General features: G+C 60.4%; 7 protein-coding genes across 7 annotated transcripts; 4 read left to right on the top strand and 3 right to left on the bottom strand.

The window, feature by feature from the left end:
* Positions 1–2,500: 2,500 nt before the first annotated feature.
* PLICBS_004556 (uncharacterized protein) lies at positions 2,501–6,480 on the top strand (the record flags this gene model as incomplete). Its single annotated transcript, XM_018326093.2, has 4 exons — positions 2,501–4,034; positions 4,097–4,429; positions 4,479–5,628; positions 5,679–6,480. 4 exons carry the CDS (start codon positions 2,501–2,503, stop codon positions 6,478–6,480), a joined length of 3,819 nt encoding a protein of 1,272 aa, XP_018175845.2.
* Positions 6,481–7,081: 601 nt separating this feature from the next.
* Positions 7,082–8,878, bottom strand: PLICBS_004555 (uncharacterized protein; the record flags this gene model as incomplete). The annotated part of the gene is made up of 3 exons (XM_018326094.2): positions 7,082–7,158; positions 7,224–8,707; positions 8,766–8,878. 3 exons carry the CDS (start codon positions 8,876–8,878, stop codon positions 7,082–7,084), a joined length of 1,674 nt encoding a protein of 557 aa, XP_018175846.1.
* A 3,070-nt stretch (positions 8,879–11,948) lies between these two features.
* PLICBS_004554 (uncharacterized protein) lies at positions 11,949–12,902 on the top strand (the record flags this gene model as incomplete). Its single annotated transcript, XM_018326095.1, has 1 exon — positions 11,949–12,902. The coding sequence occupies one exon, from the start codon at positions 11,949–11,951 to the stop codon at positions 12,900–12,902; it is 954 nt and encodes a 317-aa protein (XP_018175847.1).
* Positions 12,903–13,870: 968 nt separating this feature from the next.
* On the top strand, positions 13,871–17,716 carry PLICBS_004553 (uncharacterized protein; the record flags this gene model as incomplete). Its single annotated transcript, XM_018326096.2, has 2 exons — positions 13,871–17,158; positions 17,261–17,716. The coding sequence occupies 2 exons, from the start codon at positions 13,871–13,873 to the stop codon at positions 17,714–17,716; spliced, it is 3,744 nt and encodes a 1,247-aa protein (XP_018175848.2).
* A 444-nt stretch (positions 17,717–18,160) lies between these two features.
* Positions 18,161–19,170, bottom strand: PLICBS_004552 (uncharacterized protein; the record flags this gene model as incomplete). Its single annotated transcript, XM_018326097.2, has 2 exons — positions 18,161–18,599; positions 18,686–19,170. 2 exons carry the CDS (start codon positions 19,168–19,170, stop codon positions 18,161–18,163), a joined length of 924 nt encoding a protein of 307 aa, XP_018175849.2.
* Positions 19,171–21,050: 1,880 nt separating this feature from the next.
* On the top strand, positions 21,051–21,771 carry PLICBS_004551 (protein required for ethanol metabolism; the record flags this gene model as incomplete). Its single annotated transcript, XM_018326098.2, has 3 exons — positions 21,051–21,070; positions 21,133–21,293; positions 21,383–21,771. 3 exons carry the CDS (start codon positions 21,051–21,053, stop codon positions 21,769–21,771), a joined length of 570 nt encoding a protein of 189 aa, XP_018175850.1.
* Positions 21,772–22,069: 298 nt separating this feature from the next.
* PLICBS_004550 (uncharacterized protein) lies at positions 22,070–22,464 on the bottom strand (the record flags this gene model as incomplete). The annotated part of the gene is made up of 2 exons (XM_018326099.2): positions 22,070–22,437; positions 22,461–22,464. The coding sequence occupies 2 exons, from the start codon at positions 22,462–22,464 to the stop codon at positions 22,070–22,072; spliced, it is 372 nt and encodes a 123-aa protein (XP_018175851.2).
* Positions 22,465–23,138: the final 674 nt, after the last annotated feature.

Genomic DNA, 23,138 nt, shown 5'->3' with positions numbered 1-23,138 from the left:
AACGATATGGGCGTTTTTCAGGTGCGAGCGAGTACCCTGCCTTATTTCGGGTACCTATCTATCAGCAACATGAAGAAGGACAAAGCACACAAAGCAATGCATGAACCAGCACCCGTCAAGGCAGCAGCGGGATTTGTCCTTTGTAGACATCTCGACTTGGGATGCCGCAAGGGTGCTTCGTACTTCGTACAAAGCATGTTGATACAGGGTCTTGCAACAACCAACAGCCCGCTCGACACCTGGGGCCTGGGTCCCTGCCCTGGGGCCCTCCTCGTACCTGCCCCGTGCGCCGCAGGGCCGCTCCCTGCAGCCATGCATCATGCAGCTCGCCGCTGCGCCGCCGCTTCTCCATCAGTGTGGTCTGTCGAGAGTCTCAATCAAAGGACAGCCGTGACCACCGAAGCCACGCGTGTCGGCTCCAGCGCCTCCAGCGACCAACGACGGGAAGCGCGAGACCAGAACGACCTACGGTAGCGGCCGGATGGTGGACGGTCCGGTCGGCCGGCCAGCCCACCATGGATGGGCACGACTCGCATCGACTTGCGATGGCCCTCGCCGCTAGCCTTCCAACCAGGTATGCCTGCGCGCCTTTTTTTTCCCTTTCGCCACCAGAGCTGACCATTCCAGCTCGTCGCACGGCTTTCGCTGCCTCTCGCCTCTCGTCTCACCCAGCGGCGGGTTCCGCGCAGGCTCTCCCCCTTCCCACGCGTGACGGACCTGGGCTCCACGAGGTTAAAATAAAATACAAGGTCGGTGGCGAAACCGGGCGGGCACAGAAAGTTTCCCGCCCGCCAACGTTGCCGGCCGTGGGCGCGCTGCGGGCGCATGCATCGCGGGCGGGCAGCCCGTTCTGTCAGGCTGGTGGTGTGGGCGCCCGGCGATCCGTGGCGGCGCTCTCCACCGTAGCTCGGGCAATTGTCTCGCAAGGCCGCGGCTTCTGGACTGGTCCTCGCCGGGTGCTTACTATTTCATTATTCGGCTGCCAACGGGCACCCTTTGGCGCCATTGCCAGGTTGAGGCGTCGGGCGACATCCGGCCAGCGTCTGCCTCGTCTCGCGGCGGTGGCACTTTGGACCTCGCCCTCTGCCGACGAGCGTGTCCCGGCCCCGGCCCCCCCAGGACCCCCGATTCTGATTCCGGCAGATTCAGAAACAAGGCCAGAACAAAGGCGAGCAGATTCGCATGTTTCGGGCCTTGCGCCTGGATCGGATTCCCGTGCAACCAGGATGCCAGAATCCCCTGTCTGGCCCCAATCACGACCCAGGGGTCCCCTCCACCACCACCAGGGCCAAAAACGCCCACCCACCCATCCACCATCTTGGCGACGCCCCCCCATGCTCTGCCCCCCTCCCCGCTTCTCTGCTGGCGAAAGCCGGATCTCAGCCTGGGCCAGTGGTTCACTCACCAATTCGACCCTCAATGGGGCACTGGGCCCAGAGGCAACCTACCCAAACCAAGTCACCAGGCACGGGAGCCCGCTGCCTGTCTTGGTCCCGTCGCCAGCTCGCTGAGGAACCGTCTCAGCTGACGCAAGGTTAGGCGAGACGGCCAGGACATCCAAGGTTTGCCAGTGCATCCGAATCCGTCCATCCATCCATCCATCCCGTTCTGCCGGTGGCACATGCCCATGCCTGCTGCCAGGGCACTAAACCCAAACGCTTACAAGCTTGCTGCTTCAAACCCGACTGATCTCGCGCGGCTCCCTTTCTGCTCCTTTGCCATCCCGCACAAATCCCATTCCTCGCTTGCCCGTCTCGCCTCCGGTCATAGGCCGAATCGCCCTGGGATTGGCACTGGACCTGCCTGCCAAGGATCCATCCCACAATCTCGGCTCAGTCTCGACCATCAAGTGCCTCGCGAGCTCCCCGTGGGGCCTACCCATGGTCTTGAACCATCGATCGCACCGACCTTGCCTTTGCCCTGCGTGGCCAGCATCGGAGCCGGCATCAGGATGCCCTGCTCCGTCAAAGCCATCATCTGAACTCCCTGCCGAAGCAACTTCGACCGCTGGGCGAACTTGACCGTCTGAAGCCGTCAAGCGCAACAGGACCTCACCCTCCATACACGCCACGCCTCCGGCGCAGCTCCAGCATCCGCGGAACCCCGTCAAGCTCTCGTTCCGTGCCGCGGGCGGTCTCGCTGGGACCTCCCGCCGCCCTGCTGCGACTTTCATGCGACGTGGGCAAGGTCCGACATGACCTCGACTGAGAAGCCCCGCGAAAGCAGTCAGACACGAGCTATTAGGCACGGTCTTACTGGTCACGATGACCCGTCTCGACAAGCTGGCGTGGTCGACGAGACGACAGCAGCCTCCGCGACCGAGGCCGCGCATTTCCGCGAAGACTCAACGTTAACGAGAACAACAAGTGGCGACTCCGCTGCGAACAATCACGAGGCCGGCCACCGTGCCGTAGGCGGAAATCGCTTCCTCCGCGACCCCCTCGGGCTCTCCATGTCTGGTTCGACTCGTTCGCCGTCGCAAAGCCCCTTCCGACTCACCATGCCGACCATTTCGCCGGGTCAGCTCGCCTTTTCGGCGATGCAATACCTGCCTGTACCTACACTAGTCCTCAATAATCTGAAAACGGTCGTCTTAGCGAACGAGGCGATGGGGAGGATGATGGGCATCATCAACGACGAGACCGACCAAGACGATGCGACGGCTACAATCGAGAAGCTGAGAGGACAGACACTATCACAAGTCGGCATCGACATGCTGCAGGACGGGCGACCAGTGTGGATTACTTGGGAAGCCTTCCTCGACTCGCTAGTCGAGGATGTAGGGGTCCGGCCTCCAGCGACAGATGGCACGGCGCGAGATGCTCGAGGCGACGCGACACCCACGGTCGGATCGCTGGGCCACATGGGCGGGCGGACTAAACAAGACGCTGTCGTCGAGGTGGTTGTCAGCCGCAAGGACCTGACCAAAACAACATTCGACAGCCGGTACAAGTCCAAGGAATCAGAGTATCAGGCATTCGCCAAGATGATTGTGACAATATGGGAAGTGGAAGAGCGGCAAACGTACTTCACCCTGACCTTCACCAACACGCAATCCACGCCCTCGGCGCCCAGCAACCTACGCAAGTCCATCGCGCGACCCAGTCTGTTGGAGGCTGCCGATCGCAAGTCTATCGCCTACTCGAACCCGTCGTCGGTTGCCTCGAGTCGAGACTCCAGCTCCCCCTCGTTCCACAGCCCCGGCATCGTCACCATGTCTTCGAGCCCGTTTCCACCCATGGGGCCCCCGTCCGTTGCGGCCCACGCGAGCACGCCGTCTCTCCTACAAAAGATCATCTTGATGAAGGACGCCCTCCTAGACAATACCCAAATGCCGATCTTGGTCATGTGGAAGGATGGCAGCGTGACCTTCCCTAATAAGGCTGCGAGGATGTTGCTTCCGATAGACGCAGATCTGGATATGACAAATGATGGGTTTGAGCTCATCAGGCTTTGGCAGCTGTGGACTGACGACTTCAGCCGTCAGCTGGACGTCGCAGAATACCCGATGTCCATCCTCCTCAAGACAGAGTCGCCATTCACCAGCATCCGCGTTGGAATGTACGACAGAGAGGGAAACCGAATCGTTTATGACGTTCTGGGCGAGGCGATCCGCGACGATGCTACGGGAGAGTTCCTCGCCGGTGTCGTGACAGGGCGAGACGTTACAGTGATGACGGAAGAAATCGAGCAGATTAAGGAGCGTGACGACGAACGATTCAAGCTCATCTGCGACACAATGCCGCAACTGGTGTGGACTGCGACCCCCGACGGCTTGCACGACTTCTTCAATACGCGATGGTACACATATACAGGACTGAAGCCGGAGGACTGTTTGGGGCACATGTGGCAAAGCCCTTTTCACCCAGACGACATTCCAGAGGCGCTCACTCGGTGGAACCACTCTCTCAGAACGGGTGAGCCGTATCAGGTAGAATACCGGTGTCGCAACAAATCGGGCGAGTGGAGATGGTTCCTGGGCCGTGCTCTCGCAGTCCGAAGTAAAGAGACGGGAGAAATTGAGAAATGGTTCGGTAAGTCAATCGAACTCTCTGAAGAGACAAAAGAACAGAACGAACTGACCTTGGTGCCGCAGGAACGTGCACCGATGTCCACGAGAGTATGGAGACAAAGTTCACCGCGAAACGCACTCGACAGCAATTACTGAGCGTCATTGCTCACTCGCATGTCACCATCTTCACCGTGGACCCGAATCGCAACGTGACAATGCTCGAAGGCGCTTTAATATGGAACAACACCTACGAAGAAAACCACGACGGTAGTGGGTGGTTTATTGGCAAGAACATGTATACTGTGTTCAACCGCTTGACCCAGCAATTGGCGGAAGGGGAGCGGCCAGAGTTCTTGCGGCCTATCGAGGACATACTCGATGGCAAATCGAAGGAGGATGTGAAGGAACATGCGATCGGTGCGTTTTCACTAGTCGCTGAGGTCGAACCCCTTGCTAACGCGAGCAGACGAGCGCTTTTACCGGACTCGGTTCCTCCCCATGTATGGCAAGCGGGCGCACGACGGCAAGCCGACTAATGAAAGCTGCATCGAAGGCGTTATTGGTGTCATTTTCGATGTTACGGAGCTCAAGGAGAGGGAAGAGGCAATTCGAGAACAATCCCGAGAGAAGCGCCGCGCCATGGCCAGCGAGGCAGCTGCCAAAGAGGCAAACCGGCTGAAGAGCCAGTTTCTGGCGAACATGTCCCACGAGATCCGCACCCCCATCACTGGTGTACTAGGGATGGCGGAGCTGCTGGGCGACATGGACCTGGACGAGGAACAGCGCGATTACGTCGATAATATTCAGAGTTCGGCGACGTCGCTTCTGACAGTCATCAACGATATCCTCGACTTCTCCAAGGTCGAGTCGGGGCGTCTCGACGTCGAGGAGGTCCAGTTCTCCCTTTCACTCATTGTTAAAGAAGTCGGCAAGATGTTGCAATTCGCCGTGGAACGCAAGAATCTCAGCTTCGAGTCCGATATTGACGGCGACATCGAAAAAGACCTAGTCGTCATCGGCGATCCCGGACGGGTACGACAGATCATCACGAACCTATTGACGAATAGCATCAAGTTCACGAATCAAGGCTATGTACGCTTTTCGGTGGTGAAGGAGAAAGAGACGGGGGACTCGATCGACATCAAGTTCGTAATTGAGGACACAGGTATCGGGATCCAGGAAGACGTGCGGAAGAGACTCTTCCAACCGTTCAGTCAAGGCGATGCGTCTACCGCGAGGCGTTTCGGCGGAACGGGGCTGGGCCTCACCATCTGCAAGAATTTGTTGGACCTGATGCACGGTCGTATCACATTGGAATCGACGGTGGGAACGGGCACGACTGTTACGTTTTGGATACCGTTCAGCAAACCACATGGCCAGCAAGACTCGAGCCTGGCTCAGTCTGGAGCGATTCCTGATCGGCTGCAGTCGGAATTGAGCTTGTCGTGCAACAGCTCCGAGTACGAACAGGTCGCGGGAGCCGCCACAGGGCCAGACGGGTCATCCGTTTCGTCAGTCCCTCGCCGACGCCTTTCTGTACGGACACCACCTGGTATCGAACGGGAGCTTCCTCGGGCGGAGCGTGCCAAGATGCATGTGTTGGTCGTGGAGGACAAGTAAGTTTTCTTGCTTGGGTATGTGCCCGCCGATGCTGACATTCCTGCAGTCCGGTAAACCAGAAAATCGCCATCAAAACCATCGGCAAGCTCGGGTTCCAGGTGACGGCAGCCTGGAATGGTAAAGAGGCTCTAAACTATCTGATGGACGCCAGCAAGGGGAACAAGACCAAACCCGACATCATCCTCATGGATGTGCAGATGCCCATCATTGACGGCTACAAGTGCACACACCTATTGCGGCACCACCTGCCGTACAAGACCATCCTGCACGATGTGCCTATAGTGGCAATGACAGCCTCCGCGATCCATGGGGACCGGGAAAAGTGCAAGCGGGCCGGCATGGACGATTATCTAGCCAAGCCTGTCACCATGACGATCCTCGAGAAGATGCTGATCAGATGGGGCACGTCGAAGCGTCGTATCCCGCACCCCGCAGACACCATCGCATCGGACTGCTCCGAGATGAGCGAGCATTGCGACAACGCCGACATCCCGCACATAGGGCTCGAGAACGAGAACCTGTCGGCAACGGACCGCGAGGCAGACGACTTCAACAACAGCCCCATCACGCCCCGACCGCTGACGACCAACGGCCAGCACGAGCTCTCGCCGTTCGACTCGCCGATGGCGGCGGAGCTCGCCCCCCAGATCAGGCGCCAGGAGGGCGAAAAGGAGCTCTCGACGATGCTCCAGGAGACCAAGATGATTGACGCGGCCGGCGGGCCGCTCAACATGAGGAGCAGCTCGTTCCAGGAAGCCAGCCCCGGCGAGGCCCTCACGGAGGAAAACATGAGCAGGCTCGCGAACGAGACGAGCAACACCAACGTGGCGCAGACGCCCACCACGTAGGAGGGCATCGACAACCATGCGTACGACAGAGGCATCATTCGATGACGAATCCCCTTGCTTTGTTGCATCCGGCATTGCGCAACACAGTTTTTCTTACCTGCCAAACCCGTTTCTCGATTTTCAATATTCTTTCCTGCACAGGCACGTACATGGTCCATGGGTTGCGGTTTCACAAAAAATACGGTAGACGGGACAAAGCACTACGGGATACACTGGCGGCGGGCTGCTCAATAATACGCGGCGACTCTTTCTCGGGTTCATAGCAGAGGGTGCAGTGCGGACACGGGGAAGGCATTCTGGAGCGTTTTGGGCTTTCTTTTCAAGCGTCTGTAACGAGCAACGCACACGTTTCGCTGAGCGGCTGAGGCAACGAATGAATGATACACTGGAGCCATTAATGGTCCTAGCTGAGCACGTGGCAACCTAACAGAGCCGTGCTGGCGGGTAGCTACATGATGATGACCTGATGCTTGTCTGGGGTGCGATAATCTGCCGTTTTACACCAAGCCGCGACAACGCCCTGGATTGTATATGGTGGCAAGCTACCTGTACTGGAGATGACGAGTGATATAAAAAAAATCGAGAGAAGATCGCTGGCTCCTCAAAAGTGCTCTTTCCAAAACCGAAAGTTAACCTCCCGAACTGTGGCGGCTTTGCACGCCGCCTTGATATCGCGGGCTAGAGGAAAACGATTAGTTCACTGCTTACGCTGAATGACCATGTGTGAGGAAGAAGATGCTTACCGGCAGCAGAAGGCCCGCAAAAGTAGACGCCGACGGTTGTACGCATGCTCCCTTCCAGGCCGTTGAGGTAAGTCCTGTCAAGGATGCCGTTGCGCATGGTTGTGAAGAGCCGACGGAAGTCGGGCCGGCCAAAGTGTGTGCGAGACTTGAGCTCGGTAAGAGGATCCATGTCGGCGCCGACACTGTTGAGGACAATGTTCTGAGTGGTGTCCATGTCGAGGCGCTGGGTAAGATAGGTGTGGATCTTGAGGAACTCAACGCCCGTAGAGCCGGGCAGACGGGCCGCCTCGTTGGACTGGTCCTCGAGAGACGACAAAAGCGTCTGGAACCACTCGAAGGAGCCGGTGTCTTTGCAGACCCAGATGAACTCGACACGACGCAGGCGGGTCGGGGGGTTCGGCGAGTTCCGCAGGTGCCAGATATTCTTAAGAATAGCGGCCCAGGGCGTGACGCCAATACCGGTGCCGATGAGCACCGCAATTTCGTTCTCGAAGACATCTTCGGCCGGGGCACCGTAGGGCCCATCGACGCGAAGGGCGGGCATCTGCTGGCCGTTCTGGAGGGCAACCTCATACATGCCCATGGGATCGACTCCGTCGTACAGCTTGGCCTGTGCGCTGCCAGCACCCGTCGCATCACCGAGCGCCCGAGTGAAGTCGCCGACTTGGCGAACATGGACCGAAATATAGGGGTCGTAGGGGCACGAGGTGATAGTGAAGGGATGCCACTGGTAGCGAGAGATGGAAGGCACCTGCAGGAAGAGCCACTGGCCGGCCTTGTAGCGGAAGGAAGGCTTGTTGAACTGAAGCTCGACGACGTCGTAGGGGTGCCGAATAACGCGAGTGATGGTGGTCTCGCGGCGGGCACGAATCTCGCGGTAGAGACGCTCCATCAGGTACAGACCACCGGTCCAGAGCTCCCAACGCCAACCCAGGTATCCAATGCAGTGCGTCCAGTAGGGCTCGCCTGCAAAAGGCGAAAAGGCGTCAACCGAGTCGCGGACGAAGCAGCCGACGGTGTGGGTGTAGAGAGCGAGGAAGAAGGGGATAAAGAGATGGTGCGTGTACCAGAACGTCTCGAACGACTGCTGGCGGATGCGAGCGTGTGCCGTGGTGAACATGAACAGCATACAAAGCAGCATGACGTGGCCCGTGATGCCGCCAGGCTGGGCATAGTGAATCTGCAGGGCCGACACGGGACGGATCTGCGTCTTCTCGACGTTGAAGAAGTTGACGTAGTGTGCGCCGACATGAAGGATGGTGAAAAGAAGCAGCGCATATGCCAGCTGCCGATGCATCCAGAGATTTTCGTCGAGCGGCAGGAACCGCAACTTGGGTCGCAGCCAGCGCATTATGGTGCGGCAGACGGGAAGCAAGATCAGCATGCCGTCAACGGACAGAATGAGCCCAGCGCCACGCGAGATCCAAACTGAGTACTGCAGCGTGTTGAGACCAGCAAGGCGCTCATCGGCCGCCTGCTTATACCTAAGAGAACGTCAGCCATGTTCCTGAGTGCGCATCTTGGACAACATAGGCAGCCCACCAGCCATAGGCAAAGATGCCCCATTGAAAAGTCCAAAAGAGGAAGTGGAACAGCAGTTTACTTGGCTTGAACTGCTTGCGAATCAGTTCGCCGTAGCCCAACTGCCCGACCATCTTGGCTCTATTTCCCCGAGTTGTCTCGCCCCGTTGGGACCCTGGCACAGAGTTTCTGTCGACCGGCGACGGCTGGGTGCTTAAGGTGAGGAACGAAGTGAGCTCGGGTCCGTGGCGTCGACTGCAGATTGCGAGGCTCGGTGGCCGTTGAGCAGGCGACGATCCTCCTCCTCTTTCTCAGCGACGGCTGTGTTCGAGCTCACAGTCTCTTCATCCAGTCGATCCCTCGGATGGCCTTCGTCGCAAGAACAGTGGCGGGTTTGCTATTAAAATATGAGAAAGAACGAAAGACGCGAACGATCTGAACCAGCAGCGAGCGAAGGCGCAAAGGGAAGGAAAGTCAAGAGGAAGAGGCCCGGCCTGCCAAGAACAGATGAATGGCAAGGAAACGGCGAAAGAGAAGTAGGAAACGGATGGGATGAATAAGTCAGGGACGCCGGGGGCGGCAAGCGTCAAAAGTCAAGACGAGGGGTGAACCGGCCAAGGAGGTGCCGGGCTCATGGGGTGGTGAGGGACAGCCGAAAGGGCCGAGTCGCAGGGGGGGTTGCCTGGCGGTTTGACGATGTTGTCGGGGGCAAGCGGCGGATGAGAGATCTGAGTGGTTCCTGTCGCTATGGCGTTGCTCTTGCTGGAGGAGGCGGACGGGACAGGCGCCAGGAGCTCCGCTCAGCTGGATTGAAGAAAAGTCCCTTTGGCGCCGTCGTCTTGGTTGCCGTCATCCGATTCAAGAGAAGCCCCGTGGTTTCTGCCAGGCCAATTCCGATCGAGATATCTCGGTGACAAGAGTGAAGGGGACCTGCAGCGGACTCGATGGTGACACAGGCGGGCGGCCGGGGTGGAGAGCTGCCACTGTCGGGTGCGATGCAGGCGAGTCTAAGTGGAAAACTTAGCGGCGGCGAAGATCAGACGTGGCGGACGATAGGGCGTCTCCGTGACAGGTGCGAGCAATGCAACCGTCGGCCAGGGGGCAGGACGGTGGACGGGACCGTGGAGAAGAGGCGTGGTGTCTTGCGAGACGTTGGGCGTGGGAGGCAGGCGGGTTGCTACGCCTGGAGTTTCAGGATGCGGAGCCGTCCTGGTCTGTTGTGGAATACGGATACTGGGTACGAAGTATTACGGGCAGCGGCTTGTCGTCGAGTCGTGGAGTCGGTGCAACGTGAGCTGGTGGGATGAGAGGGCGAGGTTGAGGCTGGCGAGGCATGTTATGGAATATGGAGGGAGTGAGGACTGAGGACTCGAGGTCCTCGCAGCTGCCCGCCTTTTGCATCGTGCCTCTCTTTCCGCTTCATCGACGCTTCACACAGCAAGTCACACAATGGCATTGGCATTGGCAGGCGCAACGCACCAACAAGCAACAAACGGGCAGGGACGACTGGCCCGGGGCATCGCCCACCAAGCCGGTTTGGGCCAGGTCTGTGAGGCGGGCGCTTAGAGCTCGAGCCTTCGTCCAACGAGAAGGCGGGAGAAGGGCTGCGGGAGCCCCTGGACGCCACGGGGGATGCGGGACGGTTGGCTAGGCGGGCGCTAAAGGCTGTGCTGCCAGTGGACGGCGCCGGCTCGAATTGGCAACGGGCGGGGCGTCGAGGTTGCTGGTCCTGCTGTTGGTGTTGGTGGGGGGACTTCACCTGGGGGGCCTGCTACAGTGCTGAGCTTCTGAGCTTCTGCCCATCTACCTAACCGCAGACGCCACGAGCAGTTTATCGCATGCGCCGCAAGCGTTCAACAGGGTGATCTCTGCAGTCAGCCGTCACCAAGCCGCTCACTCGGGCCCGTGTCGGTGAACTTTCAAGTTCCCTGCATGTGCGTGAACTGCACTGGCGGCTTCCAGTTTGAGGTCCATGGCTGCTGGCGCTCCCCGCAACGGACTGGTGGAGCCCTGAAGGCCGGCACCCCCGCCAGCCACTGCCCTGCAGAATCTCAAGTCCCCAACCCAAACCAGATGCATCCGGGCACGGAGCCCCCTTGTCCGCCAGCACCTCATGGTCCAACTTCTCTCCATACAAGCTACGATATCTTTCCAGCGTTTTGTGTTTGCGACTCGCCCTCTCCAGAAACATTGTCCACTTTCTGCGAGATGGATCCAAACGCTCGTCCCAGCAGCCAAACCCGTAAGGCTCTTTTCGAATCGAGTCACTGGCGCGACCGCCCTTGGACGCAGGTGAAACGCCCCCCGAAACAATGGTGCAGCTCCTCCGTTCGGATGGCATCTTCACGCCCCACGCCCCTGACGACATGCGGCGCCGCGCCCGCGAGCCGTGACACCTGGTGTCCCTGATTGCCGGCCGGCTGTGTCGACGTTCCGGTCCCGTGCTGGAAGCGGGCGAGTGTCGAGCCCCTTTGGGCGTTGCCGCCGAGTCGCTGCTGCCATGCATCGTTCGACGGGGTCAGAGGGCCTCCCATCATCAGGCCACTTTTTGCATCGTTGTCCATGCGCTGCTCCATCCATGGATGGGCGTAGATGTTGTTTGCGAGGGAGAGGATGAGGACCATGTTGGGGGATGTTGCTGGCTTTATGCCAGTGGGCGACAACCCTTCATGGATGGCTCCGTGGAAGCACACGCCCTTCCCAGGGCGCACGTACGCCGCTGCCAGACTCCCATCCCTGCCACCCGTGGGGAATCGTACGACTTTTTCGATGCCGCGCGTCTGGAGGCGCCGTGATGGTTGCCATCGACCACGGGGAAGCAAAAGCTTAGCATTGGCACGGAGGCAGCGCCACGGCCTAGTCGTCCAAAGACATCAGACCGTTTACGGCTGCGCCTGCACCGTGGTGAATCTTATTTCAGGCCCTGTCCCCGGATCGCTGCATGTTTTCGACCCCAGGATCCCGTTCTTGCATATCCAACTGCGAGGGCAATGCCGGAGCCCGTAGGCTGAGAGGTCGGGCTGCGTCCCGGACCACGCCGGCATGGGCCCCGGGTCGGCACCGATCGGGCGACCCCACTTCGGAGCCGCGTGCCGCCCCCGCCCTTTCTCTTCCCATCAGGGTGTCACGACATTTGACATTCTCGCAACGGAGAGCTTATGAGCTCATCGTTGACAACGATCGCCGCGCCGCGCCGCCGCCGACATGTCTTCCGCCGCGCAAGCTGTCCTGTCGACCGCGGAGCTTCTCGAGGCCATCCTCGTAGGCGTCGACATTCGCACACTGCTCGTCTCGGTACCGCGCGTCTCCCGCCGCTGGCACGCCGTCGTCGCCTCATCCCTCCCGCTGCAGCGCGCCCTATTCTTCCATCCCGAGAGCGAGGACGACAGCGCCGGCGACCGCGACCGCATCCCCGCAAAGAGGCAGAACCCACTGCTCAGGGTCTTGTTCCCCGCCTGGTTTGAATGCGTCCCGTCGTTCCGTCCGAGTGTTGCCGAGCCGCTCCATCGCTTCCCCGCCACCGTCACCATGGGCTACAAGCGCTTCCAGGAGCTCCCGCTATACGATGCGAGCCTGCACATGAAGAGCCCCGGCGGTCACGACAACCCGTTCCTTCGTCCCGAAGCCTCATGGCGCCGTATGCTGACGTCTCAACCACCCTGCCGCATCGTCGTTGCCAGCGCATCGCGCGCGCCGGGTGCCTCGCTCAGCAAGACGCTTGGCCAGCCGCGTCTGCTACGCTATCCGGAGGGGCTGCGCATGGGCACGCTCTACGACATGACGCTGCGCCACTGCAGCACGCAGACGCGAGGTGGCTTTGGCAGCGGCGGGAGCGGCTTCATGGTCGTCTGGGTCGAGGGGGAGGGCGACGAGGGCTACATCGACCTGGCGCGGCACCTGCGGCGCATGGTGGGCGTGCTGCCCGTCGTCTTCGAGATGGGGTTCCGGCTGGTGTGGGACAAGCGGCCGGACCTGGTGGTGCAGATGCTTCACACGACGAGGGGCGCCTCGGAGCTCGAGGAGGGTGCCGGCCGGTTCTGGGAGAGATGCGGCGCGGCGGTCTTTGGCGGCGACGGAGACGATGGCAGGGAAGCGGATCCGAGTGAGCGGAAGGCGGCTGACCGCGACATTAACATTGACTGGACGATTGCCGAGTAGGAAGGGCGGGCTCCGGTCGTGTTGGCTGATGAGACTTGTGCATACACTTTTCCGCCCAGACTGCTGCTGGTGGAGGACAAGGTTGCGGGTCGGGACGAATCGCGCCGCTTGCGGTTGGCCAAGGCTGGTGCAGTGCCGAAGGTGGAACAATATCGTGGATGAACCACAGAAAACGCACATCGTGCCCGCTGCCTTGCACTATGCAACATACTCTGCAAGCTGTGGCGGAAAGACACGACGCCATCACTGTGCGGTGTGGCTCAGGTTTCAGTATGATCACAGGGCGATGCGGGACGGGACGCGCTAAAAACAGCTTATCTCGCTTGCATCTCTGATCGTCCCCGAGCAGCCCAGTAGACGGCCAGAATAAGAAGCCATCGTCAGGGGCCCCGCGGGAGGGACAATCTCGCATTGAGAGTCTGCAGACTGAATTGACTGCTAGCGCCCTGGTGTCGTGTGAGGCGCTGCCGAATTGGCCCGTGGTCAGCGGTGAGCGCGCCACAGGCCCCCCAGCTACTGTACCTTAGGCCTGCCCTGGCGTGCGCGTTGGTGCCTTCACCGAAGGCGGCGTCGACTGCACCGCATAACACACCGTCGCAAGAGCCTCTCTTCCGCGTAGTTACTGGCGACACTCGCCAAAATACACAGCAGCGGCACGGTGACCCGGTCGTATTTGGCCCGTTTCAACGCGCGTTCAGGCCTCGCCGTCAGGTTATTCTTGTGGGTTCGCCTGCCAAGAATCAGACCTTATGACGTAAGGCCAGGCGCGCTGTGCCTCGAAACTTGCCAGATTCAACAATCACGATCCACGCCTCACTCACCTGGCTCTCCCTAGTCAACACCATTTCCAACGCCCAACAGCCCGTCTCGCATCCAATCTTCTCTATACATCGTCGCGCTGCTACCTGGATACTCTTCGCGAATGGGTTGAAAGCGCACAACCCCCTGCCGGCAGTTAATCCGCCGCAATGTCGGGCGTCGACAACGCCGACGACGTCAGGCGCTATCAGGCACCGTACAGCGCTCACCGCCCTGTGCCCACAATCTCCAAGTATCGCGAGGAAAAGGCTGCGCGCCAGCAGAATGCCATCAAGGACGATGAGAGCCCCGACGAGGGTGCCGCGTCGCTCTGGGGATGGGGTCAGGCCAAGTCGGAGGCTAAGCCAGAGGACCAGACAGACGCACCAGATTCCGCGGTCGGCGACGTCGGTCAGCCTCAACAGACGGACCAGGGTGGGAACGATGACGCCGGTCAGCAGCAGCAGCAGCAGCAGCAGCAGCAGGAGGCTCCCAAGGACACGTCCCAAATCGACCCGGGGGCCACCGACCCCAAGCAGCGGCGCAAGGAGATGAAGCACCGCAAAAAGGAGCGTGCCGAGCGAGAAGTCACCGATCCCGTCACCCATCTCCCCGTCACCATCCACGACTTCACCAGCGAGGCCCTCGAGGAGCTCGAGCTCAACAGCCCCTCGTCTGGCTCCACGCCAAAGACGGCGACCGGCCTGAGCGCCAAGAACAAGTCGGATGAGCAGCTCGCCAGCGAGAAGAAGCGGATGCAGGAGGACCACCACATGCTCACCAACCGGTTCCCGCCTCCCGACTTTGATGTCTTGGGTCAGCAGTTTGCAGCCATCACGAAGCGGGGCATCACCATTGGCTTGTGCGGCGCCTTTCTCATTTTCTTCGGAGCATTGACGCTGGAGCGCTGGGTTCACGGCCAGCGGGATGGTCAATCCCGCAGCGGCGGCTGGCTAGGGACAAGCTTTACATGGGCAACACTGCTCGGCTTGAGTGCCGCCGCCATCGCTGCTCTAGTTGCAGGCGTTCGGGACTACACGTCTCGGAAAATCACCAGCATCTTCCAGGATGAGCTGTGGGATGCCCAGCGCCAGCAGATAGAGGCCGACGCGAACAGGAACCAGACGGAGACGACGGCCTGGCTCAACTCACTTCTCGGCTCAGTATGGCCCCTCATCAACCCCGACCTGTTTGCCAGTCTGTCCGACACCCTCGAAGACGTCATGCAGGCGTCTCTCCCCAAGTTTGTTCGCATGGTCAGCGTCGAGGACATTGGTCAGGGCAGCGAGTCGCTCCGAATTCTCGGCATCCGGTGGCTTCCGACCGCCGCGGCTGCTCACTCTGTGACCCAGGATGGGAAACTCACCACTCAGGAGCAGTGCGACAACGGCAAGGATGGTGGGGATCAAAAGAACGAAGATGGCGACGCAGACCCCAAAAAGCAGGCAGACAAAAAGGCCATAGCCGAAGGCATGGAGGGCGAGGAAGGCGACTTTGTCAACATGGAAGTCGCATTTGCCTATCGCACGCGCTCAAGTTCCAAGAGCCTCAAGGATCGAACCAAAGACATGCATCTCTATCTGGCCTTTTACCTGCCCGGAAACATCAAGATACCAGTTTGGGTCGACCTGCAGGGCATCATTGGCATCATGAGGCTGAGGCTGCAACTGACGCCTGACCCGCCCTTCTTCGCCCTCTGCACCATGACGTTTCTGGGCCAGCCCAAGGTCAACCTCAGCTGCACGCCCTTGAGCCAGCATGGCCTGAACATCATGGACATTCCTCTCATCAGCAACTTTGTGCAGTCTGCTGTCGATGCCGCTGTGGCCGAGTACGTGGCGCCAAAGAGCCTGACCCTCGACCTCAAGGACATGCTCGCAGGAGATGACTTCAAGAAGGACACAAACTCTGTCGGTGTCCTTATGATCAACATCAAGAGGGGCTACGACTTCAAAATGGGCGACACGGCGATTCCGTTCTTCAGCGACGGCAGCTCTGACCCTTACGTCTCTGTTGGGTGGGCCAAGTTTGGCAGGGTGCTCTGGAGTACGCGCATCCTCATGTCGGAGATGGAGCCGCGCTGGGACGAGACGTGCTTTGTTCTCGTCACCCCAGAGGAGCTGAACATTGACGAGCGATTGCGCGTCCAGCTCTGGGACTCGGATCGGTTCACCGCCGACGACGATCTAGGCCGCATCGAGGTCCCGCTCAAAGAGCTCATGGCCAACGAGCAATCCAAAGGGCGGATGTGGAAGCGCACCGACGGGTTCAGGGCCCTCAAATCGGGAGACAACATGCCCGGGAAGCTCGAGTGGAGCGTCGGGTATTTCTCCAAGGCGAAGATACAACAAGATCAGTTTGAGAGGCAGACTCACGATCGCAAAGTACGATCCATGGATCAGCTGAGGGACAAGGTGGACCAGAGCTGCGAGCGAAAGCTTCGGGAAACCATGTTTAGGGAAGGGCAAACGGAGCGGGACGAAGCCGAGCTGCAGCAACAAAAGGCGCAGGAGCTCAAGTCGGAGCAAGACGCCATGATTATATCTGCGCCGCCGCCGGACAAGTATCCCTGCGGGCTGTTCAGCTTGCAGATCCACAACATCACGGGGCTCGAGCTCATCAAGCTCAGCAAGTCGCAAAACGTCGACGACGAAGAGGCAAGCGATGAAGAGGAGACGGGCGAGAGCCTTCCGAGCTCGTACTGCACCGTCATCGTCAACCACAGCAAGACGTTTAAGACGCGGACGAAGCCCCAGAACGCGAAGCCGTTTTTCAACGCAGGCTGTGAGCGCTTCATCCGTGATTGGAGAGACTGCGACGTGTACGTCTCGGTCCGAGACGCCAGGTTGCACGAGGACAACCCACTGCTGGGCATCGTGCACCTACCCCTCGGCGACATATTCAAGGACCGGTCTCAAGTCATGGGCTTCTGGCCGCTATCAGGCGGCATCGGCCACGGCAGGATCAGACTGTCCATGGTGTGGAGGAGCGTGAAGCTGCAGGCGCCGCGGAACCTCATGGGCTGGAACTACGGCACCGTGGACGTGCAACCGCAGGCCACCAGCGCGGACTGCCCGCAGGACCTGCGATCCTGCAAGCTCAAGCTCAAGACCAACATTAGCATGGGCAAGCTGTACGCGCGAAGCAGCAGCGGCGGCGGCGGCGGAGACAACGCCGAGGCCAAGTGGACGGCCAAGAAGGAGCAAAACGTCAGCCTCGCGGTGCACAAGCGGTACAGCAGCTGCATGTCCATCTCGTTCAAGGACAAGGGCTTCTTCGGGGACAAGGTGGCGGCGTTTTGCGTCCTGTGGCTCAAGGACATTCCCGACGAGGAGGAGCAGCAGCTGGAGCTGCCCATCTGGAAGGGCGACTTTGAGCGCGCCACGTCCAACTGCCTCGAGGAGTGCGGCGAGCGGCTCGGCACACTGAAGCTGAAGCTCACGTTCTGGGCCGGCATGGTAAGCATTCACTTCCCACTCATTTCCCTCCCCTCCCGGCTCAAGTAGCACACACACAACTGGCAGGCTAGCTAACACGGGACTCTTTCTCCTTTTCCTCAGGGCGCCGCACACTCGGCGTGGGCATCGCGCAACCAAAACACGCGCGACGTGGTCGAAGTCATCGACACGTCGCGCGACAACCTCGACGTGGACAAGCTGCAGAAGGAGGCGGGCATCGTGGACGAAGAGGCGTCGAGCGACAGCGACAGCTCCGATGACGATGACGATGACGACGGTAACGACGCTGAGGGCGGCCAGCAGGGCAACGGCAAGCCCAGGCGCAAAGGCGAGGCCATCCCCGACGGCAGCGCCGACGACAAGCAGGGCCCGCTGGACCAGCTGCGCGACTACCGCCGCCGGGACAAGGCGCTGCACAGGCAGCACCGCGGCATCATGCAGTGGAAGGTGCCCCGGACGGCGCGCTGGGTCAAGCACAAGATGGAGAGGGTCGGCGACGGCGTGTCGGGCCTGTTTGACCACCACTCGAAGCAGGAGGGCATCGAGACGGAGGTGTAAAACTGTGCGCTGTAAAACATATATGTTTGGCGCACCAAGGTGGAGGGACAATACACCACGTTGATCGTGCGTGTGCGTGTGTGGGTTCATACCGGAGAGCGAACTTGGATATTTGAGGCACTGCACCAGGCAGTGAATTGTTGTAGAATAGAGAGACGTGGAGCCATCTAGCAAGGCCGGCTGCTCCATGGCCCATGACGCAGCGGTATGAAAGAATAAGAGAACAAGAGCCTATCGAGGGTATCTGCTGCGGGAACGCGTGAAACGGAAAAAAGACTTGCGGTATCTCAAAGTGCACGCTCCAGCGTCGTCGTCGTCGTCGTCGTCGTCAACGCCACACAAGCAATCATCGCTCGCCAAAATTCACAAAGAACCACCCGATCATCGACGACAGTCACTCATTACCCCGTGAAGTCACAAAGCACAATCCAGCCACAATGGCCATCACTCATTCCCCCATGGCGCCGCGTCTTCGGGAGCAGCTTGGGCGCTCTTCTTGCCCCTGCGCTCCCTGCTCCTCACGTCGACGGCCTCGGGTTGCTCCGCCCTCACCTCGTCGTCCCCGGGAGCCCGCCCTGCACCTCCGTCGTGGTCTACACGAGGCTCATCATCGTCATCGTCGTCTCGATAGCGCCCCGTCTCGCTCACGAAAACGGGCGTGTACCCATCGTCTGCACGACGGCGGCGGAGGTGGAGGCGGAGACGGCGGTAGCTGGTGCGCAGCGCCCTCAGCCAAGGGAACTCGGGGAGCTGGGCGGGGCGCAGGCGGGCGCTGCAGTGCGGGCAGTCGGGCGGGACTGCGCGCCACGCGACGTACCTGACGAGCCCGCGGACGGCGAGGCCGTCGTAGAGGGCGCGCAGGGCGAGGAAGAGGTGGCCGAAGCTTTGAGACGGGAGCGAGACATTGTCAGCGCCGGGTTTGGTGGCACGTGGGATGTGATGGGGGTGAGAAGAAAATGGGCGACTTACAAGCTGGTGAGGAGCGGAATGGTGGCGTAGGCGGCGAGCATGCTGAGCGAGGGGGAGCGCGAGGGCGATATCCAGGTGAAGACAAGGACGATCATGTACGACGCGGCGAGGAGGACGTCAAATAGGAAGACGACGATGGGATTTGAGAGCGTCTCGCGCAGGACGTGGGGACGCTCGTCATCAGCTTCGTCGTCGTGTTCCTCGTCGTGGGTGTGGTCGTCGCCGTCACGGGCACGCTCCCCGTTGGCGAGGGTGCCATGCCCAGCTTGATGCTCGGCATCTCGCGACGGCGCGGTACGCACGCGCAGCAGCAGCAGGGAGGAGACGACAGACACGGCCTGCGGGACGAGACCGACGGCGGGGACGGGGTTGCTCGAGAGGACGCCGTGGGCGACGCACAGGGGAAACGCTGGGATGAAGCAGCCGGCGAGGAGGATGCGCAGCGGGTGCGCGACGGCCGCGGTGACGGGCTCGTCGTCGGCCATGGCGGGCGCGCGGCGGTGGGCTCCCTCGTGGTGCTATGCCTTGTGGAAAGATGTATGTTTCACAGGCTCACGCGTCGAATGTCTGTTTGTGATGGCAGAGATGGATGCATGTGAAGAAGGCGGAGAAAGCTAGACAACGAACATACGAGGTCGAGCGGGCGGGCAGCTGCCTTGGTTGGTGGTCTGTGATGCGACAAGCCACCCCTGTCGGTGAAGATACGGCAGGCAGGCGATACAGTTACTTTCTCGAATGGGGGGCAGAGGGAGAGGGGGAGCCAATGGGCGGGCGCGGCGCACGCATGCGACGAGCGTGGCCAGGGGAAGGGGAAGGAGCTGGCCAGTGGGCACGGCCAATGGCGGTGACTTGCATGACGAGATTGGGTGTTGCAGACGGCGGCGGCGGCGGCGGCGGCGGCGGCCACGTCTTTGTGGTGGTGGTGTTGATGCTGGTACGGGGAGCTGTTGAGGAATCGGGGATGCACGGATGCACGAAGCGGCCTGCGGTGCTCCCAACACCGCGCAGCGAATTCATAGCCACACCACGCGGCGGATCACACAAGTACTTGACAACTCTGGTACGATGCGGCACTTGTCGAGCTGGATCAGCATGGGACGGAAGAGACGTCCACAATGGCTTTTATATTAATTGTCCACGCGCAATCCGAGGTTGTGCAAGCTGCCAACCTGGCGCCCGAATGGAGTCCCGCAGGGAAACAAACAGCGGACGGGCATGCCGCCGGCCGGGCGTCAGCGGGGGACGGGCCCCGTCTCCCGGGCGTCGGGTGTCCTACCGGCGGCGCCCCGAGATTTTAGCACCGTTATTGTGCCTCCAGCGACGGCTTTGCGCCGCCCGATGAACGGGCAGCGCCCAAGTGCCGTGGCGCTAACGGAGTTTCCGAGTCGAGCCAAGGACGTGTGCCCGATGCGTGTCGCGGAGGGAGGCGCCGCCATTGAGAGCGCCGCGGAACCATCCAACCGGTGTCGATAAGATGCTGCAGGCGGACTCGGGCCTCGACTACGCACCGTGTCTGCGCGGCTGGTCGAGATCGTTGATCATCGCAATACAGGGCCTAGACACGGGATGCAGTCGAGGCGGTGCATCGCGCAGGTCAGATGGACGCATGGAATGGACGGCGGTCCCGTTTTGGCGACGTTTAGCCCCAGATGACCCCCAGAAAAAGCCTTTCCAGTTTGCTGCCAGCCGGCATGGGTGGAGAAGCACCGTGGAACCTGACAGAGACTGCAGGCGCCAGGCATGGCACGGGCACTGGACAGACGAGATGGCAGCCCAGGCCCACGGCGACGTCCCAGCGGGCTCCAGCAGGGTCCCCTCCGCTAGCGGCTCAACTCCCGCCGCCAGAACGGAGTGTGGATGGAGTGGAGTGGAGCGGATGGAGGGTGAGAGACCAACGCCACTCGCCCTTCAACCCGCTTGATCACCACTATTGTCCCCCGATCAATGCGACCTGACCTGCGATTTTCACTCTTCCCCTCTCGCTTTCTCTCATCATTTTCGTCATCGCCTCTTTCCATCTGATCCCTCCCTCACTCCGCTCATTCACGTTTTTCGCGTCGTCGCTTCGTTTTCATCGAGTTCTCTCAGTCCAGACGTGGGCCGCAACGCACACACCGCCTGCTTGCTGCTGACGCCTGGTTGGTTTCATTGCCAATTTTGGGGCGGTCCGGGGAAATTTTTGAGTTGTCCGCGCGCGCGCGCGCCTCTCGCACGCCCCCTGGTTCCTGGCCCGGCTGCGACCACGCACTGCGACACCCCAGCACGCTTGCTGCACGGCATCCGGATTCCGGAGCCCTCTCTTCGAACGTCCTCTCATCAACTCTCACATCACAACCCAAGACACACGTCGCTCCGTCGATTCATCATGGTCGCCTTTTTCAGATGGTGCGTCGCTCGCATTTCTCAAAACTCGTCAATGCGCGCGCGCTGACCGTTTCGCAATTCAGGTACAACGCCAAGTTGGCGGCGCGCCCGCTGCTCACCCAGAGCGTCACCACGGCGGTGCTCTTCGCCACGGGCGACATCACGGCGCAGCAGCTCGTTGAGAAGAAGGGCCTGCAGAAGCACGACCTGACCCGCACCGGCCGCATGGCCCTCTACGGCGGCTGTGAGTCTCCCCTTCGTCTTGGCCTTCGTCGTCTACTACCGCCGACAGACGTGGCCCCCGAGGGCATGAATGCTGACTTGTTGTTGCAGGCGTCTTCGGACCCGTCGCCACGACGTGGTTCGGCATCTTGGCCCGCCGCGTCAATCTGCGCAACCCGCGCCTCGAGACGCTCGCCCGCGTCGGCTGCGACCAGACGCTCTTCGCGCCCGTCATGATTGGCGTCTTCCTCAGCAGCATGGCCACCATGGAGGGCGCCAGCGCCAAGGAGCGCCTCGAGAAGACGTGGTGGCCGGCGCTCAAGACCAACTGGATGATCTGGCCGTTCGTCCAGTTCGTCAACTTCACCTTCCTCCCCCTGCAGCACCGCGTCCTCTTCGCCAACGTCATCTCCATTGGCTGGAACAGCTACCTGAGCTGGGTCAACAGCCAGTCCGAGGACGAGAAGGAGGAGGTCGAGGCCGTCCCCATGGGTCTTTGATGATCATTCGGAAACACTGCATGGGTAAGGCTTGATTTGGGATTCGCTCTCTGTCTATTCGGTATACGCGAGGTTCGTTTTGCATCGGGTTGCATAGACGGGGGGGTCATTGGGCCGCGGCGGCCAACACATGGACTGGCATCTAGAGCACTGAGATATTGCCTTGTAATTTTGCGCACACATCTTTACGGAATGAGAAGTCGGCTCAGAGACAATCGGTCTTCTGCCTCTATTTTCTATCCGCCAAGCCTGCGCAAGCAGGTGTATCAAAAATGGTATCTATGAATCGCGCGCTCCATCACCAATCATTCCTCCGCTCGGAATCGTCTGGCTCACAGCCACAGCCGCTGGCGAGGAACTCGCCGCCGAGGCATTGATGGTGGACTGCGGGACAGACGGCTCGTCCCATGACGACGACGAGATCAAACGTCTCGCCCAGCTCGCCCCCGGCGCCGGTTCCGACAAACGCAAACACGGGGCTACTGCGGGAGAGCTTAGGCTGCGCGCTGCCAGACAGCTCGCGGACCTCGTCGCTGTGGCCGTGGCGCCACTCAAACTGCTCCGTCCTGTCGCCGTCGAGTCGCAGCGAGAAGCCATATGTGCGCGGGCTCCAGAACTTGCTGCCCTTGTCGACGCCCCCCGCGTCGAACGGTCTGTCCGAGGCTCCTGGTGAAGGACATCATGGAGACCCATGAGGGCACAAGGACGAGCCTCTTGCGAAACCTGCAGCGTAGCTGCCTTACCGCGGCATCAAACACTAAGATTCAAAGTTGAGGTGGCGCCTGCCGTCGCGAGGTGAAGAGGTCCTCTGATCCACGGCTCAATACTTGAACACCGTGACAACTTCGTCTGGCCTTTCTCGCCATGGCCAAAACATCTCCCACCATCCACTTATCACCATCATCATCGTCACCCCTTCCCTAAAACCAGTGCCCTGAGCCTACTCTATGATTGATCCTTCTCAGCGGATTTAAAATGGATGACCAAAGGTTAGTACTGAGCCCGATCCGGCCAGCCATGTCACTGTTGCACATTTCGCTGACGGCGAACAAGAGGTCCTTCTCCCAAGACCAGCTACGAGGTCGCCCCGGCTGCCCCAGCCGCTCCATTCTCGAGCTTCCGCGAATTCTTCCGCACATGTTACCGGGAGCCGGAAGTTGATGCAAGCGGAAATCTCAACCCCGCGCTGCTCTGGCTCGGTCAGTATGGCTACTGGGCTCAGTCGCATAGACTCGGTATTTCCGACGCCTGGGGCTTCTTTACCCCAGGACACGCTCGTCTGCAAGTAGCCCAGGCCAGCATGTTCTTCGTGTTCATTATCATCCTCGGTCCAGCCATCGCTGCATTTAGTTTGCCGTGCATTGTGC

The sequence above is a fragment of the Purpureocillium lilacinum genome (genome assembly GCF_023168085.1).
Source record: "Purpureocillium lilacinum CBS 284.36 DNA, scaffold_3, whole genome shotgun sequence".
Lineage (NCBI taxonomy): Eukaryota > Fungi > Ascomycota > Sordariomycetes > Hypocreales > Ophiocordycipitaceae > Purpureocillium > Purpureocillium lilacinum.
Note: the sequence above shows the minus strand (reverse complement) of the source record. Positions and strands in the feature narration are given on the sequence as shown.